Source organism: Antechinus flavipes, chromosome 3, assembly GCF_016432865.1.
Source record: "Antechinus flavipes isolate AdamAnt ecotype Samford, QLD, Australia chromosome 3, AdamAnt_v2, whole genome shotgun sequence".
Lineage (NCBI taxonomy): Eukaryota > Metazoa > Chordata > Mammalia > Dasyuromorphia > Dasyuridae > Antechinus > Antechinus flavipes.
This window is the reverse complement of record NC_067400.1, coordinates 568,276,233-568,289,210: the sequence shown is the minus strand read 5'-3', so window position 1 is coordinate 568,289,210 and position 12,978 is coordinate 568,276,233. Positions and strand designations below refer to the sequence as shown.

The following is a 12,978-nucleotide window of genomic DNA, read 5'->3' as shown; positions in this document are numbered from 1 at the left end:
TTGTGAATATGTCATTCAGATGCCTTGATACTCAGTTTCCTCATCTGTACAATGACAGAGCTAGACTAGAGTATCTCTGAGGTCTCTCCCACTTCTAGAACTATGAGTGTTAGTTTTCCTCAAAATACCCCCAATGAGGCAAGAAATAAGAACACTATCCCCATTTTACAGAGAAGGAAACTGAGGTTTCAGTGACTTGAACACAGCCATTCAGTAGTAAAGAACAGTAGTTCAACAAAAACCCATGCTTCCTTATGTGGAGTCAAGGGTTCTTCCCATTGCTCTATATTCCTACCAGTCCTTCTGCCCAGTAAGCTTGAAGCCTATCTCTCATTCCAATAGAAAAGAGGCCAGGAATCCCAAAGTTCAAAGGACTGGACCCTTGAACTCACGAAGTTGAGCTGACAATATCGTCAGTCAGGATTTAAAGATAGTGGGAGGTCAGGGGGAAGGTCATTTGTCTCCTTTGATCACAGTGGGGGAACTCTCTAGAACAGGTTCTACCAGGAGCCCCCTAGCCAAGCACTCTCCACCACTAAAGGAAACACTCCCTCTCAAGTGAGTTTGGCTCCCTACCTTCCCCACCACAAGTCTCACTTGCTCTGGGAAGTGTCTTGCAGATTCATCCAACTGACTCTAGCCCTGCTTTCATCCCCACCACCTCTATCCCAAACAAAACTGGAATCCATCACAAATTGTGTCTCTCTCTCTTTGCCTCCATCTTACACCCATAGACTAAATGTGTCTCCTAACAAGCTAAGAGAACCCTCAGGATGCCATAGCCAGTGCCCCATAGGATGACTGATTTAAAATTAGAAAGGATTTTTAAAAATCAACCAACTTACTCATTTTATAGGCTAGAAAACTGAGACTCAGAGAATTATACAGGTTGTAAGTACACAGTCAGTATTAAAATCCACAGATGCTAACTCCAAGTCCTAATTCTCTACACAGGCAATTTCTTTAGGATTTCACAGTGACAAAACACAACCACAATCATTTCTCAGGATATTAAAAACAAGCAAGGCAAACATCAGACCCTACTCCACAAAAATAAATGAATGACTGAATGAATGAATGAAATTACAGCTTGGGAAACTGAGGCACAAAGGGCAAGGATCTGCCAAAAGATCATCCTGCTAGAAGTGGCAGAGCTGGTACTTGAACTCTTCTACCCTAACCCTAAGGCTAGGGTTCTTTCCTACTAGAACACGCAGGAGTTAAATAATGCTAATGAATCCTAATTCTGGGCCTGCCAGCTAACCAGGAGATTTCTATCTCAGAAACAAATTATTTATTATACTACACTCAGCTAAAGTCTAAATTGTTGTGATTATTCAAATGGCATAGTGGGAAAATCAATAGGCTGGTAGGCAAATTTACCAAGGTCCAAATTCCACTTCTGACACTCGCTAGCTGAGTGAACCTATGCAGGTTCCTTACCTGCAACATTCAATTCAACAAGTATTTAGTAAGAAGCTACTATGTGCCAGTCATTGTGCTAGGAGTTGGGGATTTGCCTCAGCTTAGTTTGAGGATAAAATGCTGTGAGGATAAAATGAAAGGTCTGTTATACATTTGGAAAACCTTAAAGCACAATGTTATTGTTGATTCTGCTACTGTTATGTTGGTTAAGCCACAAACATTAAGAACCTATTAAATGCCAGACACTGAGTTAAATTCTGAGGATTCAAATAAGGGGAAGGAGGAGAGAGAGCAAATAGGCTAAGATGGAAGACAACACAGAAATAACTAAATACAAACAAGATTCAGACTGGATAAATTGGAGATGATTTTGGTACTGGGATTTAGGGATAGGGAAAGGCTTCCTGAAGGTTTTTTTTGACTCTAAGCAAAGAGCACCAAAGGATAGTGGACAGAAAATCAAAAAGATCCAAGTTCTGTTTTCTGACACATGTTGTCCAGCCAAGTCTTTTAATCTCAATGCTCTGTCCTCAATTTTGTAGGATTCTGAATTTCAGAGAAGGTATACATTAGCCTTGGAGAAGGGAGTTTCCTGTGTCAACAAAAATAAGTCCAGTAACTATCTCTGTTCTGGCCAAGAACCATCTGATCCTGTAGCTGGAAGGAACCTCTCAGATTGAACTCCCTTTGAGATCTCCCTGGCAGGAGGACGGCAGTATGAGAAGACCCTCCTAGTACTTTCAAAAGTAGCTAGAGAAAAAAAAATAAAAAATTTAAAAAATAGCTAAAGGTCATATCTCACTTATAAAGAACTAAGCTTAATCAGTGACTTTCCCAAGATCACCTTGTTGCTCCCAAGTGGAATAGTACCTAAAGCACATCTGACATTTTTATAGCCCTTAATTTCCCTCCCCAACAAAATCTATTTTCTTTTTTTCTTTTTTTGCTGAGGCAATTGGGGTTAACTGACTTGCCCAGGGTCACACAACTAGGAACTGCCAAGTATCTGAGGCCAGATTTGAACTTGGGTCCTCCTAACTTCAGGGCTGGTGCTCTATCCACTATACCATCTAATTGCAGCACTCTCCTCTCCCCCCCAAAAAAAAAGCTCTTTTCAAATATATCATTTCATTTGATCCTGACAACAGTCCTAGGAAATGCATGCTACCAATAGAATCAGAGATTTAGGAAGCATCAAAGTCCTTCCCTCACTATTTTTCTCTATTCCAGTCCATCCTGCACTGTTAGCAAATTGATCTTCCTGAGGCATAGAACCCCTATTTAATAATCTGCAGTGGCTACCTATCACTCCCAGTATCAAATATGAAATTCTTTGCTTGGCATTTAAAGCCCTTCATAATCTGGTGTCCTCCTCCCTTCTTACACCTTACTCTCCTTCACACCCACCACAATCCAGCTGCACGGGTCCCCTTACAGACCTCAGCATGACACTCTGACTCCCAACTCAGGCATTTTCACTGGCTGCTCCCAAGCCTAGAATTCTCTCCTTTCTCACCTCTGTGTTTCCTAGTTTTCTTGTTTTCCTTCAAGAAGCCTTTCTTACTCCTGCTTAATGTAGTGCCTTCCCATGTTTAACCTATATCGGATTTCTTACTATATTGAGCAGGAAGGAGGGGAAGAGAGGGGGAGAAAAATAGGGGACACAAAATTTTTCAAAGGTGAATGTTGAAAACTATCTTTGCATGTATTAGGAAAAATAAAATACTATTTTGAAAAATGTTAGTGCCTTTCCCTTCCCTGATATTATCTCTAGTTTATCCTTTCTATATCTTGTTTATTAAGTACAATGAATAAAACACTGGATCTGGATTCCAGACTGAGTTCAAATCTGGCCTCAAATATTTACTAGCTATGTGACCCTGGGCAAGTCGCTTAACCTGTTTGTCTCGGTTTCCTTATCTGTACAATGAGCTGGAGAAAGAAATGGCAAATCTTTACAATATTTCTGCCAATAAAAACCCAAAGTTTCAAACACTGCTGAATAACATTTTGTTATAACCATATAATTGGTTATATTTTTTTCTCCTTCCCTGAGACTGAACTCCCTGAGATTCTATTTGGCTTTTCTTTGTATCCCCAGTGAGTGCCAGGCCCCTAAATAGGCGCTTAATTTGACCAGACCTAGACAAAACCTTTTCATTTTAAGGATGAAATAAATGAGATAAAGAGAAGCAAAGTCTCTTGTCGTCCAAGGTCATACAAATTGTAACTAGAAAAGCCAAGACTTTAATTCAGGTTTATTCCAAACACTTCCTACCATTTCTCACTACTACCTAAAAGCATTATCATTCCTATTTCAAAAAGGAAAAAGACTGAGGTTAAGAAAGGTGAAGTGCCCCAAAACAATACAATTTTTAAGTGCCAGTGGTGGAATTTGAATCGAGGTCTTTCAGCACTTTACTCAACATTTCTTAGTCTTTTGCCTTTTTGAAATGCACTAGAAAATTTTAGCACCTTCCCAGTGCCGCCTAAGACTGTGGAAATGTGTGATCTTGAGTGACATTGCTTCTCTCCATAAAATAAAATAGTTGGGCTCAATGATCTCTAAGATCATCCATGACTACTCATAATTTTAAGTGCCCTAAATTGGGAAGGAATGGGGAAAAGGTCAAGAAACCTAAATTTAAATCCTATACAGCCCTGCCACTCACCAATAGTGTAACCTTGGGAACAAGGTCACATCAAATGACAAAACTGAACCTCAGTTTTCCCATCTGAAAAATGACATGTTGAATGAAATGGTCTCTAAGGACAAATTTTATGCTGCCTGAGATCCATGATCATATTTCGGAGAAAGAAAAAGCCCCAGACTGACTGAGAATCAGAAGGCTAAAAGTTAAGTTCTTGACACTGTGACTTTATCTCTGGGCCTCACTTCCCCCATCTGTAAATAAGGGGGTTAAATCTGATGATATGACTTATAAAAATTATGACATGGAGGGACATTAATCACTCTATGAGAAACAGTGTACTTTTAATACCTAGAGAACGATCTGCCCTTGAAGCGAAGAAGATGGATTCAGGTTCTGGATCTCTATGATCTTGGCCAAGTCACTCAACTCCTCCATACCTGAGACAATTCTCGGTAAGTTGCAGAGAAGTGCTATCTGGCATTAATAGTGGGTCTTTCATTACCTGGAAGTTCTCTAGAATCTAAACTAATGAAATCACAGATCCAGCCCCTAATTCTATCCTATGATTCTATGACTCATAGGTCAGACTGGAATGTGACCCCCCTCCCTCTCCAGCCTGCCTCTACACACACACACACACACACACACACACACACACACACACACTCTTAGGTTAGCTCCCCCCCCTCCAAAAGAACGAATCCTAGGGCTCACCCTCCCCTCTCCTTTAAGCATTGCCAACAGGGATTAAAGCAATCAGATCAATTTCTTGGTTTCTTTTCAGAAAAAGAAGAGGAGGAGAAGTAGGGCTGGACAGGAGTGAAGGAAACAATTCCAATAATGAGAGGCTGGAGGGAAAGAGGGTGACTTTCCTTCCCTTCCCCGCCCAAGCACTACCAAAGCCTTAGGGCAGCCAGGCCCACACGTGGGTGAGGGCCCTTACCTGACCTCCATGCTGGAAGCCAGTACTACCTAAATACCTCAGTCCCACAAGCAGATACAGGGACTAGGGGTTGGCCAAATCATGCACTCGGACAGGCCTTAGATCCTAATGGAATCAATTAGCCCATCACTCAAGGTCAGGATTGCTTTGCCCATTGTTGTCCATTCTATGAATATCTTCAGGCCAGGAGAGTCCATCACACACACACTCATATGATCTTGGATAAGTCCTTTATTCTCTGTTTTGTAAAAGGAGAGGACTGGATTAGAAAATCTCTAAAGTCCTTTGAGCTGCAAATGTCTCAGCAACCCTATTGTACCTAAAGACTTGCTATCAGTACTGAGGGCTAGTCACTGATCTAGTCTGTGATTTCTGCCCCATTTCTCTTTGGATGGGGGTGCGGGGGGGGGGGGGGGTGTAGGGAGGAAGGGGAGTGACAACAAATATGTTGGGATTGAGGAGATGACTAGGGGCAGATACTGCATGGGAAGGGGGTGTGGAGAAGGCGTGTATTGTTCAGTATATTTTGAGACCAATCTCTCTTCCAGCCCTTGTCGCTCACTGCTCTAGCTGAATGTCTTCAGGCAGGCTAAGGCAGAACCAAGGCAGAGATCCAAAAAGACCACAGCCAGGCCGGATACAATCACACAAGAAGCTTTTTCTCTCCTCTCTCTGCCTCCTCTTCCTGTCCCCCAAACCTCTTCCTTCTAATTCTTTCCTCCCTCCTTCCCTCTTAGGGCTGATTAAAGGACACTCCAGTGGGTAAACACAGCACCCACCATTTCCTGAAACATGGGCAGGCGGCTGCTGTGGGCAGGATAGCGGTTAGATGCTGGGAGCAGGGAGTCCCTGGGGCCTAAAGAGGTCCCCACTTCTTCCCAGGCTTAGAAGAAAAGCTAAGAGACTCCCTTTTTTCCTTTACGTCTAGAGGGGCGTGAGTGGGAGGGGCAAGGGAGCCCAACTCAGGTGATAGAGGGAGAAATGGGATAAGGATCTAATGGCCCCACTAGGGAGTCAGCCAAACAGGGCCATCCAAGATCAAGGAGGGCAGGGACACTTTAGAATTTTATGCAATGTATTGTTATGGAAAGAGTGCTAAATTTTGATTCAGAGAAGCCGAGTTCAAGTTTTGACTTTGAAACACACTAGCTATGACCTTGAACAAGGTAACCTCTCAAAGTAACTAGGGATCTCCTCATCTTTTATTTTAAAGGAATAGTCCTTGAACCTCCTGTCTTGCAGGACTGTGATGAGGAAACCACTGGTTAATCTTAAAGCTCTATAGAAATTGGAGCTGTTTTTTATTATCTCATGAGCAAGGAGAAGCCTGCCAAATAAAATCCACAAAGCCAAGTTCCCGTCCCAGTCTCCTCCCCCACAAAGAAACATACCTATCTAGCCCTGCTGTGCATCCCCATGGAAGCTCCCTACCTCTCTGTTCATGCTTCCTTACCCCAACTCAACATTGTTAGAAAAATGAAAGTAATGAATTGTCACTAAAATGGGGAAAGGGGGGCAGGTGATAACCTCACCTGGGATACTAATCGCATTTCTTTAACTATGGATATGATGGGGATGAGTAAGAGGAGACAAAACTGGAAAGGGAAAACCAGAGAAAGAAAAGAGGTTTTCTTGAACTCCTTCTTCCCTACCACCCATAAAAAGAGGTACCCTGGACAGGACCAAATGAGAAGCTGGGAAGACAGATGGTCAGGTCCCCGTCCTGAGGAAGTCACCAGAGATCCATGACAACTTTGTTACCAATGCCTCACTTCTCTAGTTTTGGGAGAGCAGGGCAGAACAGAGCCTGACGAGTCTCTCTACCCTGGAGAGGCCCGGGGAGCTGGGCCCCAAGCGCCTATGACCCCCTGACTCAGCAAAGTGCCTACAACTGCGGTTGACCCAGCAAAGCCCCCACGGCCCGCTTGCTGAGCCCCATGGGAGCAAAACAGAGGATCTGACCCCTTACACCCAAGGAAGTGTAGAGAAGAAGAGTTCCCCCCTCCCAGTTCTTCCCCCCAAACCCAAACTACACAATCTCTGCAAATCTGGAGATCCCCTGTCTAGAAGTAAGGGGTGGGATCGAAGTGGGGGGGAACCGCCCCTCTTTGCAGAGGCAGTACCCCGGAAGTCCTGAGAGGGACTCCTTGGCGCTGCCCCACCTTTCCTTGGACCCATTCCGACTACACCCCCCACCAGCGGCCCAAGTCACCCTCACCGATCAACCTGGATAATGCCCGACGGCTCAGGAAGCAGGGCGCCTCCCTCTCTCTCCCCCACCCCCCGCAGGCAGCGGCCCAGCGCAGCCCAGCCCTGCCCAGCTCAGGTGAGCGGAGCTCCAGCCTGCCTTACCTCTGCCCTTGCCTCTGCCCTTCCTGGCCTTTTCCTCAGACTTCTTGCCCTTGGGGGGTGGCTCGGCCCCCTCCCCACCGGGCGGCCCCTTCTTCTTTCTCCGCTTGCCCCGCAGCCAGCTGAAGGCGCGGCGCAGGCCGCCCCGGGACTTCTTCTTGCGGGGGACACCGGCCTGGCCCTGGCCCTGACCCTGGCCCTGGCCGCTCGGCTCCTCGGCCGCAGGTGCGGCGGAGGCAGCGCGGGCCGCCATGGGCCGCGTGCGGGACGGGCGGGCAGCCTCAGGCCCCCGGAGGCTGCGCGGCGCCCATGCGGGGCTGGACGCCCGGGTTCCCTCCCTGGGCAGCCGGCGCCGCTGCGCGAAGGTAGAGCAAGGAGCCGGAGAAAAGTTTGAGCGGCTCCCTGGGGCCGAGCGGAGCGGGGCAGGAGGAGCCGGCGGGGCTGGGCTGGGCTGGGCTGGGCTGGGCTAGGCTAGGCTGGGGCGGGGAGAAGCCCGGAGAGAAGGGAGAGGCGGGCCGGGAGGTGGGGAACGGGAGGGAGCGCACTTACTCCCAACTCGCTCCCTGCTCCCGCTTCCCCGCACCCCCTCCTCTCTCCTCTGTCCGCCTGGCCCGGCGCGGCTTGGCTCGGCCCTGCCCCTCTCCCTGCCCTCCCGAACCTGCTAAAGGGAGCGCACCGCTCCGTGCCTTCTCCCCGCGGGGGTGTAGGGGGAGTGGGGATAAGGAAAGCCAGGTGAGCGGGACTCTAGGTCAGACCGCCTGCTGAAAAGGCGAATTGTGCCCAACGGCGAGCTCGGGTCTAGGGGTCGGTCCTCGGAGTCCCAGTACTTCAAAGCTAGACTCTCAGGAAAGGGAAGGAAGTATTCTGGTGTCCCCATAGAGGAAAGAAGCAAGGTATCCGGGTTGCCATCTCAGGCTGTGCCAGAGTCTGCCAAGTAAGATTCGATACCGGCAGTAGAGCAGCGTGATCCAAGATTCTCTACAGGAAAGGAAGAGATGATTCGAGGGAGGGATCTATCGGGGGGAAACAAAACAAAACAAAACAAAAACCTAAGTACTGAGGGGATCAGGATCTCTCCGAGGAAGGACGAGCGGCACTTTAGCTGGTCCTGTAGAGGTGTTTCGAAGTTCTCTTCGGGAAAGGGAGGAGAATGTTCTATAACCCAGGATCCTAAACAGGAAGCCAGCATGTGGAGTACTCAAGATTTTCAGAGTCTATCCTAAAATAAACTGAGGACTTCTTCATCGGGGAGGTAAACTCTGGGATTCTGTCTCAGCGTGAGAAAATGGATTTGTCAGGGTCTGCCTTGTAGTTTAGGCATGGGTGAGACTAGCTCGATATCCCACAGAGACCCTCAGTAGGAGAGACTCTCAAGATAAACAGCTGTATTAGTCACATTTTGAAGGTATAAAAGGGATTTTTGGTTCCCCTCTATTTCCTTTTCTCATTTCCCCCACCCCTTTGTAAGCATCCTGCTCCCACACATATACACACAGACCCTTAACCCCACCACTGTTCCTTCTTTGTTCCTTGCTCGGAGGACAAGGGACGGGATCTCAGAATTCCTGAAATTCTTCCCTTAATTACTGGGCAAGTTTCTAAACCTCAGTTTCTCTTTGATTAATCTGTGAGGCCCCAGGGCACCTCCGCTGGGCCTCGTGGCCCCTACAATAGGTTAATCACCACAGATAGCCCTAGCTAATTACAGTTTATTAAGTGCTTTGAAGGCTCAGTAACTTGGGAGGAAAGAAAAGGGGAAACACTTTCACTTCCAGAATCCTAAACACCATCAGTCAGTGTGAGGTGTGTGACCTAATCTTTGGGTCCTTTCTCAAGGCTGAGGGAGGGGGCAGGATGTCTAAACCCCTATATAAACTCTCTCTAAATCAAGCCAAATTCTCTGCCAGAGGCCAGCTCTACCTTCCTAGGGTAAGTATATCATAAGGAATTGGGCTGACAGAAAGTGTGATCCAATAGAAAGAACTTAGAGAACCAGCTACCTGGGTTCTAGTTGTACCTCAGCTTTCTCCTGTTTATATGGTCTTGGGTAAGCCTCTTGTTTATTTATAATAGTAAAGATGAGAGGCAGCTTGTCATAGTAAAATAGAAAACTGATCTGAAAATCTGAAAGACCTGGTTTCAAGTTCCAACTCATATTTACTGTCTGTTTAAACTTGGGTAAGTCATTTAACTTCTGAGAACAGCAGACAGTCTTTAAAATTATAAATTGCTGAGCAAATCTTCATTGTCAGAGGGAATTTTTCCCCCTGAGGCAATTTGGATTAAGTGACTTGCCCAGGGTCACAAAGCTAGGAAGTGTTAAGTGTCTAAGGCCACATTTGGACTCAGATCCTTCTGACTTCAGGGCTGGTGCTTTATCCACTGCACCACCTCAATGTCCCCTGCAGAGGGACTTTTCTTTTTTTTTTTTTTTCCATAGCCAAATAGTGATTTTATTTTATTTTTTAATAACTTTTTATTGACAGAACCCATGCCAGGGTAATTTTTTACAACATTATCCCTTGCACTCACTTCTCTTCCAATTTTTCCTCTCCCTCCCTCCCCCCCTCCCCCAGATGGCAAGCAGTCTTATACATGTTAAATAGGTTACAGTATATCCTAGATAGAATATATGTGTGCAGAACCAAACAGTTCTCTTGTTGCACAGGAAGAGTTGGATTCAGAAGGTATAAAAAACCCGGGAAGAAAAACAAAAATGCAAACAGTGTATATTCATTTCCAAAGGGACTTTTCTAAATAATTCCCTGTACAGATCGTTTCCCGTATGTATGAAATCACAGGTCCTGTCATCATCTTCATCATAGTCATATAAAATTTACAGACTTAGTTTATTGAGAACTACACAGAAATGAAGAGAAGTACATCACAGTTGAAGAAAAAGAAACCAATCCACTCCATAATCTGAAAGAAAAGCATAGCTGAGGTATATTCCATAGGGATCATCAAGCCTCTCTGTCTGGACACCTTCAGTGAAGGACCACTCACTATCTATTCAATCAGCCATTCTACCACTTGTTAGGAAGTTGTTCCCAACATCATGCCTAAATTTGGCCTTTTGCAATTTGTATCCATTCATTGCCTATATTACTAGGTTGAACAATAAGCAACGAAGTCTTAAATTATGGCAAATGGTGAAACAAAGATTAATATTGTTCATCCCCTTTCTGATTCTGCAGCGACAGTGGTTGTGGCAAAAAGGCAGCAGAAGGTACCAAGAATCAGAATTTGCCAACATCTGTAAACATTTATTTAGCTATTGGATTCTAAATGTGAACTTTTGTCCAATAAGTACTGAGCTGATGCTCTACCAGGGGAACTGAACCATGTCAGAAAAGGAGGTAGGTAGGTCATGTTTGGAGATTAAAGGATGGCACACGTACTGACAGAATACTAGTAAAAATCCTAGAGAAGGGCAGCAGTAAGTGTATGGAGTAGATCTATTACTGGAAGATTTATAGAAGAACACACAAACAGGGTTGCACAGGATAAGAGGGTGTGGCCCAATTTCACTCTTCTGGTTGGGGGAAGGACCTCCATTAATGCTTCAGGCCATCAGAGGATCTTTAGTCACAAAGAAATATGTTGTAATAACAAACCTGAATTGCTGTTGTGCTTTTCTCACAGTTCTTATGCAGAGTTCTTATCCTCATTTCGGAGAAAAGAAAAACAAGAACTAAAAAGAAGTGACTTGTCTTCTGTCATTCAGCTAATCCCAGGACTTCTTACTCTCCATCCTGGGTACTTTTTGCTGTACCACACCAGCTCTGCAAAGTTTGTTTGATCCCCTCCCCCAAATCTTTTGGCCATAAAAGAGCTCTCTTAAGTGAAGATAAGAGTGGACACTCTCTCCAACTTCCCCTGCCTCCTCCAATGAGTTATCAAACAGCCATCAGCCTTTCTGAAGCACTTACACACCACACCTGATTAATATCTATCACTCCCTTAAGCTGGAGTTCCATGGGCTCCCTTGAGAAAGGGAAACATTTGTTTTTCCTCTTTTTGATTTTTTTTTTTTAATGGATGCTTTTTCATAATGTCACTGACACTTCAAAATGATCCTCCATGGAACTCTTCTCTTGTGACAGATAAACAGTCAGGCAAACCAGATCCATTCATTGGCTATGTCTGGAAATATATGCCTAGTTCTACACTGTTTGTTGCCCAGACTCTCTCTTCCTAGAAGTTGGAGGCATATTTTACCATCAAATCCTCTGGAGTTATGAGTGACCATTTTAATTAGAATTTAAAAGATTTTTTTAGAAAAATAAATGTTTAATATATTGGACTACTTGCCATATAGGGGAGGGCATAGGGGAAGGAGGGGAAAATTGATCACAGGGCTTTGCAAGGGCTAATATTGAAGAATTGTCCATGCATATGTTTTGAAAAATAAAAAAGCTTTAATTAAAAAATAATAAAATAAAGAAAAAGAAATGTTTATGATATCTTTTACTTTTATATCATCTGCAGTTTCCATTCTATTCCATCATTTTTTTTTTTTGCGCTCCCAGAGAATAATCTTTTATAATTTAAAAGTATAAAAAAAAGGGGGGGGCAGAGGATAAAGAACAGTTCATTAAGCTAACCAAGTCTGAAAAATAAATACAGCATTGCACACCCATAATCCTCCATTCCCAACTCAATTGGGCATCTCTGAAGCCTTAACATTTTAATGTCTTTTACATTGCTGTGAATATTGTATAAATTGTTTAAGCACACATGAAGTTATTGAGACCTGTATTTATTCAGTATGAGATGGAGTTACTTTGCCTGACTCCAGAGTCAAATGAAAGGATTTTGGAGTGACTTAGTTTTTATTCCTTATTGACTTAACTGTGTGTATCTTTGACATCTTTTCTTCCTTGCTCCCTCTCCCCTACCTTCCATAATGTAAAGTCCTTGAGGGAAGGGATTATTGGTGGGCTTTGTGGGATTTTTGTTGTCCTGGCAACTAGCAAAATGTCCTTAGCACATTACACTAGTGACTATCTATTACTTTTCTTGGTATATGGATTTTGTAGGAGAAAGAACTCCCTCTACCCAAACAAGTTGGTGTCTTTTCTGTCATTTACAAGATTAGAGAGTTCCCTAGAACACTGAATGGCTCTGTGACTCACCCAATATCCCACTACTAATATGTCAGGGGCAAGATTTGAACCCTGGTCTTCCTGGCTTGAAGGTGAGTTCTCTAATTCTGCTACCTATGTTTAATAAATTTTTGTTGACAAACAGATCACCTGTTCTGTTTCTTCTATGGAGTATGCATAAAACTTTCCCCATTACAGCTTCAGGAAACCCTTTGTCTGAGGCACAACTGTGTTTCCTTCCCCCATAGAGGGATTCCCTGAGGACAGAGCCATATTCTCCATCCCACCAGGAGCTCTCTGAAGGCAGGACTCTTTCCCCAAAATCTGGGGTGGAAGAATTGAGGAGGGATGCCCTTGTCTCCTGTTTTATTAGGGCTCCCCAAGGACAAAGTTATGTCTCCCTCTCAGACCCAGAGGGCCATGATTTTGGGGAGATTCACTCCTATGAGCCTATTGACCTTGCTGGTCCCTTCTAGTCAAGAGCCAAGAGAGGCTGGTT

General features: G+C 44.6%; 1 protein-coding gene and 1 long non-coding RNA gene across 2 annotated transcripts in view; one reads left to right on the top strand and one right to left on the bottom strand.

Annotated features, from left to right (window-relative positions):
* KIAA1522 (KIAA1522 ortholog) overlaps window positions 1–8,575 on the bottom strand; it is a 42,326-nt gene extending 33,751 nt beyond the window's left edge. The window contains exon 1 of the mRNA XM_051987863.1: window positions 7,375–8,575. Coding sequence (XP_051843823.1) covers window positions 7,375–7,624 — 250 coding nt within the window. The 5' untranslated portion in view covers window positions 7,625–8,575. The remainder of the gene's footprint in view (window positions 1–7,374) is intronic.
* On the top strand, window positions 7,061–11,675 carry LOC127555523 (uncharacterized). Its single transcript, XR_007952230.1, has 2 exons — window positions 7,061–7,348; window positions 11,017–11,675. It is a non-coding gene; the product is annotated as an uncharacterized LOC127555523 (long non-coding RNA).
* The last annotated feature ends 1,303 nt before the right edge of the window (window positions 11,676–12,978 follow it).